We start from the raw sequence: 20128 nt of genomic DNA on the forward strand, positions 1-20128 counted from the left end.
TGATTAAATGTGCAGAACCAATGCTGCAGAGGAAACATAGCAGGGGGTGTCTCAGAGAGACATGTCTGAATATTTTAATTCTGGAAATGAATAAAACCCTTAGTATGTCTGGACTGTACCAGATAGCAAAGGAAAGATGAAATTCATGGTCTCTTCCCAGCTCTGTCTTGTGTCGCACTTTTACTGGCTTGCTACTTGCTGCATTGTGCAGTAGTTTTTTGTTGTTGTTTTTAATATAACATTCCCCTAATAAGAACTAAACTTTCCCATTTATGTCAAAATATACCTGACCTAAACTTGAACTCTCAAAAACAAATTTGAGTGTGGTTCCCATACATTTCACATTCCCTTTCTTGTATTTAGTGTAGGTTTCACACTTGGATACGTTATCTTTCATGGCAACATTCATGCCTGGGCTAGGCTGACTGTCTCGGGCTCTATTCTTACACTTATCAATAAACAAAAGGGCACTGTGGTTTAAGCTCAGCATTTCTGACTTCATGCCATGTGCTGTTATAATAAGATGTCCTCTGGAAAAATTCCCTGCATAGCCGGCACCATGATAGTCAGTTCATCTGCACAGAGGCAACTGAGTTTTTCTCTCAGCTTATCTATTCAGAGTCTCTTAGCCCTTGTAAAGCTGTGTCATTAGATGGTGGCTGCCTGTACAAAAAGGAAAGTCATACACACAAACTGAAGACAGTTCTCTTCCTACTGGTTCTTTTTCAACATATTTTCTGCACACAAACCTGATCTCTGGACCTCATTTACCTTCATACTCTGCCAGTGTGCCTGGATATGTTATTTCAATTAATCTACTTTGTTTTTCTTTGTTTTCAATTAAGACTTAGGAAGCAACTTTTACTAAAACTGCACGCATACACTGCCATCGACAAGCTTTCTTTCTCAAAATAACTGCTCTTTCACCCAGTCACTCATACTCCAGTAACTAGTAAGGTATAAAACATACTGCCATTTCCTGGCCATAAATTTGCTGGAGACTGATGTACTTCAGAAATGCTGCAAAGACTTTCTCTAGTTGTCTGAATATTAGCAGCTTGTCCCCTATATGCACCCATGTAAAGATGAATCAGAGAGACATCTGGATATCCACACATAAGAGCCTGGAGGGTTTCAACCTCTCCAAATTTTCTTTCATGATCATGTTCTTACAGGAAAATTTGGATGTGCTATATCCATCTCCATCAAACTTGTTTCCAGCCTAAAGGATTCAGACAGCTTAATTTGCTTCATTAGCCAACGCATCTGACACAGCATCATAAAATTGTGATGCACTGGAGGGATACCAAGAGACTGAAGTTTATTTCCTACCCAAATGCAGGTTCATGCTTCAGTCCCTATGGCAGAGGTTGCTTTTAATGAGCTGTAACACCATCCCCCACAGCTCCAGATAAAGTTTTCCTCTAATGCTGTACAATTACAGTGAAACGAAGATGGCATCTTTGTCCGCAGAGTGGGAGTGATGGGATTTATCCTAGTGATCCCAGGAGAATCCCAGCTGCTGACTTTGGTGTCTGGGAAGGGTATTTTGGGAAGGTCCCCTCTCTCTTTTCCACTGTGTGGAGCAGTGGGACAGCTATAAAGACATTTTTCACAGGACCACAGCCCTTGTTTCCCAGAGATCCAATTCACAGCCTTCAGTAGGATTAAACAGAATGATAAGAAAAAAAGCTTTTCATTCTGAAGTTTTGAAAATGACCTTCTTTCCCTTCAAGGAACCTCTTCAGAAAGATGAACATATCAGGCTCAACTGAAACAGATGTCAAAACTCAGAACAGCTCTTTCTTCATAAAATTTATAAGTATTTTTAAAGGAGGTGGAGGAGGCTTACTAAATGCAACAAGATCACATGAAAACACGCAGCTTCTCAGGAGTTGAAAGGATGCTTTTCCTACAAACTCTCTCTTCTCTTTATCTTATCTGCATGAAAAGTAAACAGAAAGTCCCCATTACCTCTCGATATCAGTGAGTCTGGAGGAGTCCCGGAATCCTTTAGCAAAAGGGTTGCTGTCAATTTTCAACTTGGTTATCTGGAAACACAGAAAAGAGCAACACAACGTAAACATAGTGTTAAGGTGTTGCAGTGTACCAAGTGTTAACTAGTCTGCCCTCCTGGCTTCACTGCTAGTTTTATCCATGCTGCTTTTGCGTGTGTTGTTTATGTGTGTGCAGCTCTTGGGATGTTGCAGAGCTCAGGAGGCAGAGCCCGCTCCCCCTCTCATCCCATGGTAATAAAAAAGCAAATTCTCTGATATCAGTGAAGTGACACTTCTGCAAAACTGGAGTCAGCAAGAGAACAAGTCAGATTTCTTTTCAGGAGCCTCATTTCAGCCAGCTCAAGAAGCAGGCTGTATCACTCATACAGCAGCAGAAAGACCGAAGGGCACAGCTGGTTGCACAGTTGGGCACAGCATGGGTTGAGGCTTCGTGTTCCCCAAGTAGAGGGAAGCCACACACGTACAAGGTTATTGCTTCCAAATACTTCAGCACAAATTAGGCAGTGTTTTCTTTCAGCAGTGCACAGCATGCTGCTAAGATCTGAGACGCTTTGGCGGAGCTGCACAACAGCTAACTGAGCCCAAGCCACGGGCCAGTTGCCTGCAAACTTGAGAATGATGTTTCAGTTCAGTCCCACCTATTTGTTTTAGTCATGCAACTGTTCCCTGGCAGACCTACTAGGCACACAGGGCCAGTATAACTATGCTTTGCAAAGATAAGATGCTGGGGAAGAGAAGGAGGGAGAGAAGTGGGAAGAACCCAGATTTGAGGCGACACAGTCTAGATGCGAAAAGGACAGCCCCATTAAAACCATCATAGTCCTGAAAGACCAGATCTCTTATAAGCAAAACTCTCTTCCTCTCTTCAATTCAGCTACAGATCTGTTCAGTGCATACCACCAGCCCTTTACACCTGCCATAGGAACCCGCTGGTTAGGGGACTCCTTTTGCCCCAGAATATCAGGGCTCCTCTTGACTTTGCACTGCCGCTATTAAGAAACAGAGGGTCGCTGTCACTGGTCTTTTTGGAATCAGGAAAAAACACCCACCATTGCCCCTCTGGAATTTTCCAGCTGTCCAAAAGAAAAGAGATTTGGTAAATAAAACCTGAGACATTATAATGATATTCTAGTTTCCCAAATATTCTATTTCTTCTAGGAAATAAAGATGAACTGTAAGTGAACAGTCAGAATTTGATTGTACACAAGACAAGGTCTGTCCCGCAAGGCAGTGAATGCCTCCCTTGCAAAAGCCAAAGAAAACCGACGGCTCTTGGTATTTCATACTGAGCAACTATTTCAGCTTGGCTTTCCCTAAAGAAAGAAAGAAAGGAAGAAAAAAAAAAAGACTGTATAATAGATCTACAGCCTCATTTTTAATAGGTGACCCTTGAGACTCAGAAAGAAAGGGGATCTTTTCCAAATGCATAAATGATCAAATGCTCTCATGAAGTAAAGCTATTTCAGAATTGGGTGGCTCCTCCAAAAGAGAAGGAGAGAGACTGAACCCAACTTTTTGTTCTGAGAGAGGGGTCTTTTGGGAAGGAAACATGAGGAGGGAAGGACCTTCTTCTTGAAAAGAAAAATGAAGAATCAAAAGAAGGATAAAAAAAAAAGAAGAAGGGCCGGGAGGAGAGCCCATGGGCGCTGCGGGCGGCTGTCCCCGCTCTGCAGCCCGGGGCAGCTCATGTCACCGCCCAGCCTCCCTGCTCGGCTCTTCCCAGGCGGCGCGGGGAAGGCAGGGATCCCTGCTCGGAGGAATCCTGCAGGGATCCCTGCTCGGAGGAATCCTGCAGGAGATGGACCCCCATGGCGGCTGGCATTTTAGCCATTTCATCCCACGAACACAAGCGGTAGCAGCCAGCCTGAACACCAGTCCTGTCACAGGGCCTCACGACAGCTCAGCAAGGCAGTTTCTCCGGTCTCCTGCTCCTCCCGAGAGGTCTGTGTCCTTGACTCACTGTCGTATTGCAAAGAGCAAGGAGTTAGTGCCTTGTGTACAGGGAACTGGCTTCGATTTGTAGCAACATTTGAAAGCTACCTTGGAAAAAAGGCAAGCTCCAAGGAGTTCCCTTGACTTAGATCACCAACACACCAAGCCAACTGTGCTGCAGAATAAGAATTTCTATTCATCTCCTGAGTGCCTTTTCACCGATCGCACTTCCATTTTCGCGATATCAAAGGTTTGGTATGACATCATAGGAGAAACTTTCCATATCCACCAAATCCAGATGAGACTCGCAATCATTTATGGCCATATTTTTCCTGAGAGACTGTCTCACAAACAATCAGAGAACATCTGCTAGAAAGCATTTTAAAATGAAATTTGACCTACAATTCAACTCTGTGGCAGTGGTTTAGCTGTTTAAATAAATGCATGCCCTTTAAATCTTAAATTATGAGATAGTTTGTTGAAAGTGTAATGTATTTAGCTTTTATCTAATAACCTGCAGAAATGTAATCAACCCCTCCTTAAAACAGTTCTGAAAGAAATGGCAAAAATGAAAAAAGGCTCCATTTTCATTAGTCATAAATAAAATGACAGCATCCAGCTCTAGGGGTTCCGGAGATGTTCCATTGAGAAATTTTCCAGGACTCGTTGCGTGGACCTTGAGAGGTTAGTTTAGAAATGTCTCTGATGTAAACAGTATGGGTAAACACAAATCCACTCCACAGAATGAAATTCTGTGTTAAGCCATCTTTTTGTGTGTTTGTTGTTATTTTGCTAGTTTCTACAGGAAGTTAAGTGGAAAAACCTTTTCTAACCACAAGTCCAAACTTTATGCTCTCGAGATTACTACATTCTGAATCCATTTTCTTTAGCATTCAGATATATACCTGAGTTGACAGTCAAAACATTCTGATATTGAAGCCTTAAAGCTGGGTGTGGGATCTGTCACAATTACTGATATAGTCCCACTACTGTTACATTCATTGCTTATTTGGCACGACATACACTAATTTCATTTTATTCATAGCACTCAGAAACTAATCATTTTTGCCTCAGATTAAGAAATGCAAATTCTCTTTTTTAACATAAACTAACAGGTATTTGGACTCTGCAATGCTGCCTGCGCACATGTTTGGGCAGCACTTGTTACATTGCTAGAACAGCCTGTCTTTATCTGGGGGAAATTGAGAGGGAAAGGGGCACTTTAAGAAGTGCAGCAGTCATTAAAATACGCTCTGAATTGCACTGAAGCCAACAACATCTTTCCACTGATTTAAACATTAAAGCTTCGTCCACTGTTGAGCAAAGCCTCCGTTTTCCAATTGTTTATATATGTCCTAAAATTACTCATTAGCAATCCATTGTTATGATCTCCTCCATTTTGTGTATATTATTCACTGGCATGCAAATTGAAATTCAAACATCTGGATGTAATCTAGGCAGCCTCTGAAAAGCATATCTCTCAGCGATTTCCCTTACATTTGAGCCTTACAGCTTAATTAGTTGACTTTTTAAGTCCGTGAAATCATCACATGCAAACTGGAATCTCTGCCAGTTACTAGCTCAAAGTGTGAACGATCACTGCGAATCAGAACAGCTCCTTGATGTCCTGTAATTTCAAAAGTACTAAACGATAATATGTAAATGCTTTTGCCTGGACAGAAAGGAAGACAAATGAAAACCTCTTTCATGTAATCTCTGCACATTGAAACAATCCTTATGTCCCATTAAAGCTAGGAGGACTATCCACATACATAAGAATTACTCCTTCATATGAATGAGGCCGGACAAGATCTACAAGCATTAGAAAGCAAAGGTAAGTCATATCATGATGTTTCCTCCATTACATCTTGTTGTGGGTGAAAAGAGGGAATTTCTTAGCTGGGTGGAATTTAACTAAATCAGAGGAAGTTAGCAATCGTACTCACCAATTGATTCTGATAAGCAGTAACAGCTGTAAAAACTGTTTCTGGAAAGATAAATGTCCTGAACTCTTCAGATTTCAGATTTAGCAAAGATGCTGTGTGATCCTTCTTCTTAATAATGTGGACCCTTGGCTGGTACTTGTGCATGGAGTTTAAAATGATCTGCAAAAAAAAACAAGTTACAAGATACTGTCCTCAGAGGAAGATTAACAAGTCTGTTGAAGACAATAAAACTGTATGGAAAAAGGAGATACAATTAACACTGTAGCAGGGACATCTTAAATCTAACTCGCCTGGGGCTTGTTTTCAGAGCAAGCTCTCCAGCTTGTCTGGGCGGGTGCTTCCTTCTGAAAATGAAGTGTAAGAGCAGGCATTTCAGGAGCCCATTTCCTCTCACCCCCGCGCACTGGTGAGCACTCACTTTTGAAGCATGAATACCTGTTCCTGCAGGTGCGATATTCTACATGTGCAGTAAATTACGGCCGGTTTGTGACCCAGTGTGTAGGTGCCACCGACGAGTGTAAATATTGACTCTTGAAAAGCACACAGCCAAGAATTCACACTTGTCAAATTGCCTGGGTGACAGAATAAAACCAAGCAAAATGAAACTCCAAAAAAATCTGCCACTGCCAGCCCAAAGAGCTGCAAAAAACCCACAACCTTCCCCGGATCCTTTCATCTTTCAGGCCTTTACAGCAACCTACTTTGCAGATGCTCTTCGCTGCAAACTTCCAGAAATGAAATCATGGAGAGAATCCAGTACAGAACCCTAAACTGGCCAGGTTTTACCATTTTTTTTCTCTCGATAATAACTGTTTATGAGCAAAAGCATAATTCCAACCTAATGGACCAACTAACCAATTTCGGTGTTCATTGGAGTCAAACAGAGATTCCCACTTGCTTCAATTAGCACTGGATGGAGGCCTATTTGGCTGCCTCAAACCACAATATTACAATATAAGAATTAAATACAGAGCTGGCTTGCACCAGCCCTTGTTTTGGATATAATCACAGTCATAAGACTAAATTGGCAATGGTGTGGGTGGTTCTATTTTACAGGGGCCATAACGACATTACCGCCAGTTCTGTACATCTGGAATAGCTAATCTGCATTCCACGGGACGCGTTGACTTCAGCTGACGCGCAGCAGAAGTGCGGTATTTCATGCTAACTTTGTAAATAACAAAGATTGCACATTGCCTGGGAGTGGGGAGCTTGGAAACTGCTTCTTCGTGGCTAAGGTTGCCTACAGTGTTTTCTTCTCTCCTCCTTCAGGGCCAAAGACTGCTGTGACTTGCACTGGGGTTGTGGTGGGCTGCACAGGGGAGAGGAGAGTCGCTATGATGACAGGAACTTGTTGCTCTGGAGGGGTTTTGTGACAACTTTTGCCAGTTCAGGTCCTTTCCCAAAATGCTTCACACCACTTCGCACACATTCAAGCACACAGGCACACAACAGGCACATGCTTCACAGTTAATATTCCCAGCACTTTTCCCCCTATTTCTGAGGTTTTGTCTCACCAGCCTCTCCAGCAGGACCCACCAGTCGCTCTGTACATGGGGACCAGCCCTAAGCAGTTGGAAAAGACGTTTTAAAGCTGACGCGTGCACGGCGATCGGCTTTCCGAGGGGTTGGCCGGCAGTGCCCGGCACTGCGCTCCGTGGCTCTACATCGGAGCAGCAGCCGGGCGGGAGGAGGACAGGGCTGCGATGGAGCAGCTCCCACACGTACCCTTTCCTTTCACTCCTCTGAGAATGAGCATTGCGATAACAGAACTCCATTTTTCAAACAAGACCACGTAATCCTCCATGAAAGTTTTCCAAGACTAAAAGTGCACTTAAGTAACATCCTCTATCATGATATTATATCCCACACATCCCCACCAGAGAAAAGGCAGGTCAACCAGGGGCAAAATAAATACCGAGCACAGCCAGGAGTTCACAGAAGTTCTGGGAGACCCAAGGCCAAAGTTAAGGTCACTATTTCCTCTTTACTAGGGTCTGTGTACGTTGTGCTCCATCCGCAGCTCCACAGAGGCTGTCGAGGTTGCGGCACTCGCTGACATTCAAATCGCCTGGATACTCTGGATATTGCACAAAGATAACTCTAAATATCTGTGCATCACCAAAGCAGCCTCCAGGAGTCGGATACACAGCGTGAATCCGCAGCATTGTCCCCAGAGCCGGCCTCAAAGCCAGGACAGTGCCCTACCTGCGCTGCATGTTTAGCAGAAAACCTGGGACGCCGGCTCGGAGCCGCTCGGAGCCGCGGGCGCGCGAGCAGAGCGGCGTCGGGAGCGCGGACGCTCGCGGCGCCCCGGCACACGCTCACCGACAGCGCGGAGGGACCACAGGCCGCCCGCCACCGCGTGCTGACAGCCCCGGGGAGGGACACGGCGGGACCCTTCACGGCAGCATCGCGCTCACCGCGAGGGCAGGCGGCCTGCGGAGGCAGCTGGCTCCCGCTGGCCTGGAGGCAACCTGGTTGCCAGCTGCAAAATCCCTGAGGGGACTTGGAATTCAGGAGCTCTCTGGGAATGAATAGAGCTTCCACACTCACTGAAGGGGAACATTGCTGGGCAAGGCTTATTTTTTAAATGAATTTAGGTTTCAAACTTCTATCATCTTAACCAAAAAAAAAAAAGCAGCCACCATTCCCAGTGGCTTTTCTGAAACTCTTGCTTCAAGTTAGGTGGTGTTCACACCTTTGTCTCTGTTTTAGTGATGCTCATGCATCCAGGCTTTGCTGCCACAAGAGCCGTGCGTGCATTTGCACCAGAAAAAGAACTGTGATAACGTATGTACTCATGACTGATCTCCCCATGCATCAGAGACGATACCACCACAGCTAAGCGCCATCCAAAATCCTAAGATCAGTGTGAAAATTATCACCAGAAATCTGAAAAAAAAAAATCATAAATGTTCATAAATGTTCAGCAACCAGGAGAACAGCTATTCCTTGCTCAGCTCTGAGAATCCAGAGGTGGAAGCTGTTTCCTTTCTCTGGTGACGATATCTGGAAGAGTTTCCATGGAGCAGGCTGCGTGTCATGCACACAGAGATAAGACTCCTGGGCGCTGCTTGGGGAGAATGTGCGCATAGCTGCGGGGTTACACAAGCTGCTGAAGATACACCAGCAGAGAGGCCTGCCAAGCCCAAAAGTCTCAGAATAGGTGAAAACAAACAAACGCTAAAATGAGCAAATGCCTCTCCTCTCTTCAGGTGGATTCCTTTTCAGGAAATGAACCACTCCACAAACAAAACACCACAATTATCGTAACAGCCAAAAATGTCTTTTGGGAGATAGAGAAAACAAGCAACTAGAACAAACTGGAATTAAGTTGGTTCCATCTTCTGTACCAGTAAGTAGTACTTAAAGACAGCTTTTAGGCCATTAAAACTTCATCGGGAGCCAACGTGCCTTATCAACCATAATTAACATTTTAGTAGCTCAATTAAAAAGATCTCCTTGGCGAAGAAGGGTTCTTTCAAGCAGAAGGGAGAGGTTGCAGGAGGCATTTCAGTTCTCCCCTCCCCTTAGCACACAGGAGCACGGCAGTACCATTGGCGGTAGCTTGGAAGCTTTGGAGAATGAATTTATTTCTTAATTCCACCAAGCATCCAATGATGATATTTACATAGCCTCAACCAGGCAGCACATAAAACCTGACACCCTAATTTGGAACATAAAACGCCACAAAATATTAAAAAGGGAGTGCTCCATGAAGGCATAACGTCTGTCACGCAACTCCCAACCCAGCGTCGAGCCTTCGGGGCTTATTCTTAACCGAACAAGCAAAACTTTCCATTGACTTCAGCTGCTCAAAGCCTTAGTGCAAAGAATCTGTTCCACCTCTGCCGTTTCTTGGAAAGTTAATCAGAAGGGCACATCTTCTGAGCTACGGATCATATTCTCCCCCTGCATATATTTGAAATGATTGCATTTTGCCCTGTCACATGTCTTGGTTCCCGACAGTTTCTCAGACCGACTTCTTTTTCGTACTCATCTGGACTTCTGGGAACTGCACCAGTCTTAACTAGTTTGCAATATACTGCTGCAAGCCCTTTATTAGAGGCACACATGGCCCCTGTTATGATGAAAAATGCTTCTTTTAAAATGTGCACGTATACTGCTCTATCATCACTCGATGATAGACCCCACAAATCTTCAGCTTTGCCCTTCTACAGATTATGAAATAAGAGAAAAAAGACATTCTCCGCCAGCCAGGAAGGGAGCAATGGTGGGAAAAGGATTCAAGAAAAATATATCCACCAACAGATCTTTACAAAGGAACAATTCACAGGCATCTAGCCGGACTTCCTTTTGATTTTTTTTCTTCTCCTTTTTTTTTTTCTTTTCTATTTTTCGGGATGTATTTCAAACTATAAAGGCTGTAGTTCGGTTTTTAGGTCTTGAAATGAGCAAAAATTCCCTTTCAGATGAGAAGTATTTGGACAGAGCACAGATCAGACAAATGGCCACCAGGCCCAAGAGTCAGCAGAAGCAGTAAAGAGCACCCAACGGGCTGGGTCTTCAGATGTCACACACCACTGTGCCACAATTACCCTGCTTTGCAGGTTAGTTCTCCTCTACGCTTTGTACCTCAAAATCAGCCTGGCTGTCGACATCTCTTTCATCGACACTCTTTTTAATTGTGCCATTCTGAGCCAACAACTCTTCCAAGTCCATCCCTTTGCTTCTTGAGCTTTCCCATGGAAAACCGCCTAGCTCAGAGTCACTTTTAGCCCCTCCTTCTCCATTGCAAGGGGCCGCCAAGCCTTCCGTGCTCTTTTCAGGCAGCTTCTTAGGGGAAGCTCTTACCACCTGGCATTGCTGGTGCATCTCCACTGGAGCACGCAGGGAGCAAAAGGGAGCTGCCAAGCACACACCGAAAAGCACGCAAGTTTGCTAGCAGAGCGGCGTGGCAAAACACAGTGCCAGGTCCCAGCAAAACGAGGGTGAAAGGAAGGTGGAAAGCTCACCTGCATCCCTTTCTCCTTCACCATTATGCTCAACACCACCCCGATTCCTCATTTCCTCCCCATTGGATGCTCTGCCTCTGACTGGAGAGGGAGCATGAGTTGACTGCTTGTGTTGACGTAGGCCCTACCCTATGGGATTAGCCCTGCGGTACAAGTGAGAAATTCCCCCACTGCTTTATTTTTTTAACCCTTTCCCCCCAGGAGGGCTACTCACATGGCCATGCTGATCCAGCTCGTTGTTTGTGAGCTTCACTTTCTCGAACGACACCATCTGCTTTAGCAATTGCTCTCCTGTGAATGGTGAGTCAGGGTGCACGTACAGCCTACAAAACACACAGAAAAGGCACGCTCATAAAAATCTCACCACTTGGCTCGCGTGTGGGCACCACCTCTGCAAGAAATTAAAAAGCCCACAGTATTTTGCTTTCAGGATATGCAATGGTTTCATAGAAATGAATTTCCTGAAGGCTTAGTATAATACAGCTCTGCTACAACCCACAATCTCCCTAAATTAATGAAGGCCTGAAATATGACCATTAATGAAAGACAGTAGGGCACATAACTCGAGCACTTTCATTCATCGGGGTATAATGAAGAATTCTGTATCCAAGTGCTAGATTGCTCTCTAACCATAGCTATTTTTTTATCTAGTTATCTAGAAAGGAGACATTAACCAACATTTACTGTTTTGTCTTTTCCCAAATGAAAAATTGATCATGTCTTTCCCCACAGCTGTACTAACAAGCACTTAAAATAACAATGACTATGGCTCCAAGAGAAAAACATGGTGTCATTAGAGAGATAATGGGGGAATGTAGATAAAAATGCATTTTTCTTTATACGCAACATTAAGCTGTGATAATGATTTTAACCTGCACTCGATCACACGTTAGCTGTGGTGACGTGTGTTTACAGGAGGTTGAAGGCTGTAGTCCAGCGGGGTGATTTGACATTAAAAAATTAATTGCAGCCATGTAATTAACAATTCACAATCCGTGGAAAATTAAGCAGAAGAAAAGGAAGCACAGAAAACGTGTAGATACATACACATTATGACTAGACTGTTTACAATTGCTGGGCTATTTAAGAACAATGATTTTGCAGGAACGCTAAATTGCTGAAAATTATTTAACTCAAATGTTCCCCTGTGATATTGAATTAAAAGCTAATTTAGCTCTTGCAGGGTCAAACTGGAATTGTTCCCCTGCTGTCAGGGTTGATTATTGCTCATGGAGGGCCTACTTCTCTCTCTTCTGATGATGAATATTCGGCCTCACTGATAGATTCATTACATTAGGTTAATGGGGTGGTGCAGAGACGCAGGGTAAAAAGGGAAACTTTCCCCCCCACCTTTTAAATTGAAATTCAGTTTGGGTTAAACAAAGGGAGAACTGAAATACCTCTAAATGACAGACTGTGTGGATCTCCTCACCAAGGAGTGCCTGTACTTTGGGCCTGCGGGAGCACAGTGCTGTTGCTCGATGAGGGAAGGTCTGATCCTGGATTCTGCCTTTGCCTGCAAAATCCGCAGGAGCCCGCAAAAGTTTTCCTTAAAATAACATGAAGCTTGGCTGGTGTAACTATGTCCACAGCAGGGATGCTGTGCCAGGATCCGGATCCATACCACAGTAAAACGCTCCTAACATATGCAGGACCTCGCTGCTCTTGCCTCTCCTGATTGCACTGCAAGGCTTGTCAAAAACCCAAGTTGTGGAATCCTGTTATGTCAGAAGTATATTACCTTTCATGAAAACTAATTTCTTTGCCTTCCCCTGGAAAACTGTGAAAATCTGAATCTTTAAAGGAACAAATCACAAAGACAAAACAAAAGGAATCTTAAAGGTATTGCTTCCAACCTCCACAAATTTAAGACAGTCTTGTGATTCTTTTTTTCTTTTTTTTCTTTTTTTTTTTTTTTTTGAATCCCTGACTCCTGATTCTGAAGGGCTGGGAAGCTAACAGTGTTTACTGTGCCCACAGTGTCAGGCTTAACAAGGTTTGGCTAATTGGGACCAAAAAGCCAAACTATTTCAAATATGTGCTTGGGGAGTGAGTAAAGATCTTCGTGTGCTTAAAAGCCGAGCACAATTGTTTTACCTCGTACATAGTTAATGTCTGACACGGCTGTAAAGCTGTGGATCACCTGGATGTTAGCAGAGAGCTAGCACGAAAGTCGCTGAAGGACTGGTACTTGAATATGGGTTATTTAAATGTATTAATATGCCTTGTTTTCTTTACTGTTTTACTACATGCCTCCAGCCCCACCTGCACACGTGGCTTGCACGTGTTTGCACTACGCTTCTCCTACGGCCCGATCCTGAACAGCCCAGGAAGGAGGATTCAAAGCAACGTGGTCTTTGGAGCAGAGGGAGTCCATGAGACCGAGCGTGCGTGAGGAAAGGGATTAGAGGACTAAACACACACATTCCTTCGGAGCACACGCAACTCCTGTCGCCGAAGGGAGAGCCCGCATGGGAGAGCTTGTGCCCTTGAATTCACAAAGGCTTTGGGAGCCTTATTTGGATCTAAGTTTGCTCCAAGGTATTTAGTGTTTCATGAGATATCCAGGATTTGGGTACTGCTTCCTGCTTGTGTGCTTTGGAACGCTCTACCATTCCCCTTGTATTCGGCTTACGGTTGGACCGGTCCCACAAGCTCTCCGTGCATGCAACATTTAATTACCCTAATGTCACAAACAGACAATTTGCAAAATATATCAACACCTTTTTCTAAACGTTTCCTTCCTAGAGTTTTCTGTAAGCGTGTAAATACTACAACTTCATTAAACAAATGATTATGGGCAGGCCAAAAAAAAAAAAAAAAAAAGGAAAAAGAAAAAAGAGCAAAAAAACCCCACCTCTTTATGAACGAGAAGGTAGAAAAGGAAGAATAGGTACTAAAGGTACATGCTGAAACTTATTAAGCTGATATTTCTTTCAAATAATCTTTGCAGCTTGGAAGAACAAAGAAGAATAGAATAGGAATTCTACCCCCAAACAGCATTTCAGAAGACTTACAAAAGACTTTCTGAAAAGTACTTTTATTCAAGTGTCGGTGGCAAAAATGAAGTTGTCTGAAATGTTGACAGCAGGAAGAGCAGGATAAAACTGTTTTTTGTAGCAAGTTCCCCGAAGGACTAATCTTTCAAACAGCGTCACACAATATGTACTAAACTTTGAGAAAAGTTGGTTTTGTGTTTAAGACTTAGTTTTAGAGCAAAAAGAGCAAAAAGTTTAATGGGTTTGATTCAAAGCCTCGCACCCCTGCATGACATGACTTGGGCATAGTTCTCCTGATGCCATTAAGACTCCCCAGGTGGATACAGCAACAGGCAAGGGAGTCAGCACCTTGGCCCCAACATCCAAACTGGGCAGCTGGAGAGTAGTAACTTCAGTGGAGGCTCCTGTTTCTGGAGCAGGACCATTTTAAGGTGGTGGGACTGCTTCTTTTAATGTGTTGAGGCTTCCCATCTCAAAAGATGCCTTCATGCTCCAGAAACAGCACGAGTGAGGCAAGCACGCAACAACCTTTCCACCTCCAATCGGAATTTTATAAGCAAAAATTGCATGTACATATGTGAAAGTACCATTTATAGAAATGAAAAGTAATCTGTGCCCATGTTATTATCAGTTCTGCTTTGTCTAAACATCCTGAAAATGAAACAGGATATGGACCATATGTATACATTAGCACACGAGGGCACTGACCCAATGGGGATCTCCAAGGTCTACCAGCATGATAATAGTAAACTGCAATAAGGTTTGACCTCATCCCTATAAAAGTTGGTAAGGAATTTGCTAATTACTTTGAGCATCAGCCTCCTATCTCAGTCTCATGAGAACTTCCTCACTGAATTATTCTGTGCTGGATAGCGTGGGGTCTAGCCAAAGGTACCCTCAAAAAAGCCAGGGACTTTAATAGACAAAGAAGAAGAGGAGAACCCTGCCTTGAGACTATTTCTGTCCTTCCTTCCTTAATTTTTTTGTTCGACTCTGACTCCTTTGGGAACAAAAGTCGTCTTTTTCCTTGGGGTTTGAGCAGTGCCTATTACAATACTTCAAATGAAGCCCTTAGCTGTTAACCACATTACAAGAAGGAGTTTTTGGCCCCGAAAACAAAGCCAGCCTAACTCCTAGGTTGCCGTCTTTAATAATAGCTTCCACGCATGCACTTTTTCTTTACTTCCCTGAGCTGCCGGAGTCAGCAAGATTTCAGCCGAACTATTTATATAAGAAAATTGTTCGGGATTCGGTCCCGCACCCACACCTAAAAATGTGCTTCCACAGAAGTGTGTCCACTTCTTCTGCTTTAATTTTAATTCCCGCCCTGTACTACCCGCGACCATAACCCCGGGCTGGGACACCTGGAGGGGATCCGGGTGCCTGCGCGGAGCCCTCCACGTGTCACCAAGGCTCCTCACAGAGCCAGGACCTGCGCTGCGGCCCTATCTCCAGCTCTGACTCAGCAAAGCTGCCAGGCATGGGCTGCACTGGCCTCGGGGACCTAAGGACACACTCAAGTGCCCTGCTAAACACTAAATACGATAATGTATAGGTCACCGCTGAAGTGCTTTCCTATAAGGCCTAAAGCTCTAGTCTGTTTCCCAATGCCAGAAGGAGTCAGACATCAATTACAGCAATGGAGGGATTTTAGAAATTAGTTTTCTATGGCATTTTGTTGCGTTACTTGATTTTAATTCTCCTAAGGTATCAAAAAAAAATTGCTATGCTTACTTAAAAAAAAAAGAACTGTCCATTGGGGATACACAAATACTTTTTATGTGGCCATCAAAGAAAGTAATCAAAAGCAAGAATAAAATTATTAGCTAGTAAACAATAGGTATACTATCGAGAAATAATAATTTCAAGCATAAACAGCATTGTACTCTCACCTAACATTTCTACTTGGACTTGCCTGGTGGTGCTTGGATTGCTTTAAATTATAAGGTTGAATGGGGGGGAAAGGGGAGGGGCGAGAATCAAGAGACAAATTAAAGTTTCTTATCTGAATAGAGGCAAATTTTATATATATATATATGTATATATAAAGAATCTAAATAAAAATATGTTATAATATTAATATAAATAAAAGCACTAAGGCAAATCCTTCACATCTTTGGTACATTTGATATAAAACCAACTTCACGCAGAGGTTTAAGGCCTGATTCTGCCTTATAGAAATTAGTCAGAGTTTTGAGATCAAGTTTTTTTCGCCAAAGTCTCAGGCTCACATCACTGTTTGCAAACAGCATAGAAAGGTTAATAGACGTTTTCTGAAGGGACACACAGAAAACAGCTGTAAAATCTACTGACCTTGCAGGGAGTGGAGGGTCAGCTTTTCCAGCCACTAGCCAGGAAGACCTGTGGTAGGCATATCTGTATCTTTTATTGTCCACAGGAACTATATCCATTAACACAATGTACTTGGCTTCAGGATCCACTCCCGAAAAGGAAACCCTGATGGTAGGGAACATTCTCCTGAAATAAACCAGAAAATAAACACACAGATGGAAGAAAGAAATAAAAGTTTCTGAAAAGTTATCGCAAAATAAGAATTACGCTTAAAACTCCTGGAAAAAAAAAACAAACAAAACTAAAAACAATGGAAATATCAATTGCTTCTATTTTGACAAGATAGAAATTAAATCTCACATAACTCTACAGTGTATATAGAAACAATAGTGAGAAACTGGAATAATTCTTTGAAGGAAAAAAAAAGATATAACAGTGAAAAAGTAAAAGCGAAAATGCATTTTTGCCTGGCACTTAACATGCACAAACAAAGATTTCAGAAAATAGTCGTATAATAGGTGCATAAGTTCTTACAAACATTTGTTTTTGTAGGAACAGAGAAATACTGCAAGAATTATTGCCATTAGTAGTCCCACAAACTGCACACGCATCTTGTTTTAGCCTGCTCACAATTGTGGCAAGAAGTATTTGCCACAGGGAAGCTTCCTTTGCTTCACTCGAATTTCGACAAAACATAGATAATAAAACACAAAGTTTTCAGTGCTCTGGAAATGAAGTAAAGCAACTTAAAACAACAACAAAAAAAAGCGCTTGACGTTGCAGATTTTACACATATTTTTAAGCACACACGGGTGTATTTGGCTAGTTATAAAAATCAGCAGGGAGTTATGTTAATAACCAGTAACTTCGGGGGTTACAAAAACCGACGCTCGGCTCCTACAGACTGCGTTTTGCTGACCCAGACCCAAGCTCAAAGCTTTGGGATGACTAGAAACCCTGCGGGTGTTTTGCACCGCACACGAGAGGCGAACAGGGTAGAGGAGACCCTCATCCAAAGGGAAAGCAACCAAACCAAACAGAATTCCTGCCCCGCGCCCCTGCATGCGTCGGCACCGACACAGCGCTGCGAAGTCAGAGCGCGGCGCAGAGCGGGTTTCGGCTGCAGCACTGACTTCCACTCGCTCCCAGGCTAGGCGCTTTCTTGCGGGTTACTCGAGCATCTGAATTTCCACCGAAAATGCTAGGTCTGGTCCCGCACGAGCTCAGGTCTCCGCGGAGGACGGGTCTGTGCGGTGGCCGCGGGGAACAAGGAGCAGCTCCTCTCCCCCCCGCCCGCCAAATCAAGGCTTTTAGGGATGTTTGGAAGGTTTCTTGCTTGTGTTTCTAATGCCCGCTTCGCCTCGTCCAGCCTCACCTCCCCGACTTGGTGATGATCATCTCGGTGCCCAGCTCGTGGAACTTGTCCCAGAGCTCCTTGGTCTCCAGGCTGCAGGAGATCTTGGCCATCTCCTCGCTGGGGATGCCGGGGGTGGTGGGGATGAGGGGCTCGGTGCAGAGCGACGCGGGGCTCGCGCTGAAGTCCCCGTGCGCCTCCAGGCTCGACAGGTCGGTCAAGGGCTGCGCGCAGGAGGACTTCTCCACGAATTGCTCTGCAGGGTTCGCAGGGGAGACGAGAGAGAGGGGAAATTCAGCCAGGACGGGGCTAAAGGCGACGGCAAACCCGTTCCGAAGGGAAGCCGCTCAGCCTTCACCTCAGCCTCTCTCTGCAGGCGGCAGCTCACGATTTGGGGCGAGAATGATGCTTTTCGGGCAAAAACAGAGTGCCGGGCACCCCGTGAGACCCCGACGTGCTCGGGGGCTGCTCCTTCGACGGAGAAAACCAGTAATAAAGCAAAACAAATAAGCAAAAATTCGCTAATTCTCACGGCAACGCGAGCGCTCGGCCGCGGGGGCGCCCGGGGCCGGAGGCGGCTCGGGGGACGTCGCGCCGTTTGCGCGGCCGTCGGGACGCGTTTCGGGAGCGCCGTGAGCGTTTCGGGGGCCGGGAAGGAGGAACCGGCACCTCGGCGAGAGGAGCCGGCCCCGGGAAGCGGCGGCTCCGCGCGGGCCGCCCGCCGCGCTCCCGACCCGAAACATGAAGACGTGAGATAAAACGGGAAGAAAATCGGCTGCAGAAAGTCTTCAGGGAGCTAAAGCGGGGCTACGCACGGGCGCCTGCCCTCCGTTTCCAGGGGAATTGTGTGCGGCAACGGAGGGAAAAATAGAAATACGAATTGAGCGAATGGTTTCGAAAAAGCTTTGTAGGGAAAGAAATAAAACGGAAAAGAAAAAAAGAAAAGAAATGGATTTAACTAGAGATTGTTTAAACATGTTAATTGGGCGTTTTATAACGTATCCGGCCTACACGATAGCATAGATTTTTAAAAAATCTATTTTATGTGTGTATATATATATATATATATACATATATATATATATATATACACATATATATATAACTTTACAGGGAATCACTAGAATACGCAAAATCTATGAATTCCTTTAATGAGATGGAGTAGACATTAAAATCCTTCAAGCTTGAATGAAATCTTGCTCGTTGGTGCCCAAAATTTCTAATACCTTTCCTTTTCTAATATATTCCCTTTTCTAATACATCCCCCCTTTTTTTTTTTTCGTAGTTTTCCACGAACTCTTCCATATATCCGAGGGACACAAGTGACAGAAACGCGCGGTGCGGGGAGGAGATGCTCCCGTTTTGCGAAAGGGCTCAGGAATCTGAACAGGAGTGAAATCGCTCACTCGAAAATCGCAAATACATGATGAAAAATATAATTAAATATATACATATATATATTCTCAATTTACTGTAGAGGAGTCCGAATGAGCCCACATCGAGCAGCTGGCGAACAAGGGCGCTCTCGGGTCTGCGCACCGATTTTATTAGTCCTTGTTAACAAGGCACCAGAGCGGAGACTTTTTATTCTTTTTATTTCTCTTTTAAAAGCGCAGGTGACGCGCAATCAATACTTAAGGGAAGGTTCATTTCGAAGCAGCGAGGAGAGACGCCGCTACCTCCGGGTGCGGAATTTTTATTCTACGGGGGAAAAAAAAAGAAAAAAAGAAAAGAAAAAAAAGAAAAAAAAAAAAAAAAGAAAGCCGGGTGACCAAACCGAGCGACTTAGCCAGGAAGAATTTATGGAACGGCCCGTGTTGTAAACGGCGTCGTCTGAAGGGGATGGTGCGAAATGAATAGGTTTATACATATACATATTATATATATATATACATATATATATATATATAATGCATAATATAAAATAAAAGGAGATTTAAGTGGCCTCTGCGGTGAAGGTTTTTGGGGAGGGAAAGCGGGGAAAAAATGAAGATATCTATGGACCCCGGATCCGAACACGGCGGGGAGGGGGCAGAGCCGCTGCCGGCCGAGGCGGGCAGGTTTCGGCGGGGGTCGCGGCCCCCCGGCGCTGCCGCACTCACCCAGCGGCTTGATGGTGCTCCCGGGCGCCTCCTTGTCCTTGGCGCCGCCGCTCGCCATGAGCGCCGCGATGGAGAACGCGTTGGCCCGCGACGAGAGCTGCGGCTTGGCGGGCGCCGTGAACTCCATGGCCGGCGGGGCGGCAGGGGGCTCCGCGGCCCGGGGCGCTGGCGGCGGCAGCAGCAGCAGCAGGAGGAGGAGGAGGAGGAGGAGGAGGCAGCGAAGGCCCGGGGCGCTCTGCGCCCGCCGCGCTGCGCCGCCCGCCTTAACTTGGGGCCGCCGAGATCCTATCGGGCGGCGGCCCAATCGGCGCCGCGACACGTCAAGGGCCCGGGACCGGCCCGGCCCGGCCCGGCGCGCAGGAGGAGGAGGAGGAGAGGGGGAAGGAGGGGCAGGGGCGGACGGCAGGGCCGGCCCTGCCCGCCCGGGGTGGGCAGGGGGCTCCCCCTGTGCCCGTGTCCCCCCCGGCCAGCGCCGCGAGCACCGATCCGCTACCCCCGCCGTGGGG

At 45.1% G+C, this 20128-nt stretch overlaps 1 protein-coding gene across 1 annotated transcript in view; it reads right to left on the bottom strand.

Moving 5' to 3' along the window:
* Positions 1-19749, bottom strand: part of TBX20 (T-box transcription factor 20) — a 32601-nt gene extending 12852 nt beyond the window's left edge. Inside the window, exons 1-6 of the mRNA XM_088521350.1 lie at positions 19623-19749; positions 17542-17776; positions 16188-16352; positions 11090-11198; positions 5897-6055; positions 1975-2051 (exon numbers count right to left, since the gene is read on the bottom strand). Coding sequence (XP_088377476.1) covers positions 1975-2051; positions 5897-6055; positions 11090-11198; positions 16188-16352; positions 17542-17776; positions 19623-19749 — 872 coding nt within the window. The remainder of the gene's footprint in view (positions 1-1974; positions 2052-5896; positions 6056-11089; positions 11199-16187; positions 16353-17541; positions 17777-19622) is intronic.
* Between the last annotated feature and the right edge of the window lie 379 nt (positions 19750-20128).

This window comes from Tinamus guttatus, unplaced genomic scaffold (genome assembly GCF_059628265.1).
Source record: "Tinamus guttatus ecotype Peru unplaced genomic scaffold, ASM5962826v1 Tinamus_guttatus_pri_ptg000119l, whole genome shotgun sequence".
In the NCBI taxonomy this organism is placed as follows: Eukaryota; Metazoa; Chordata; class Aves; order Tinamiformes; family Tinamidae; genus Tinamus; species Tinamus guttatus.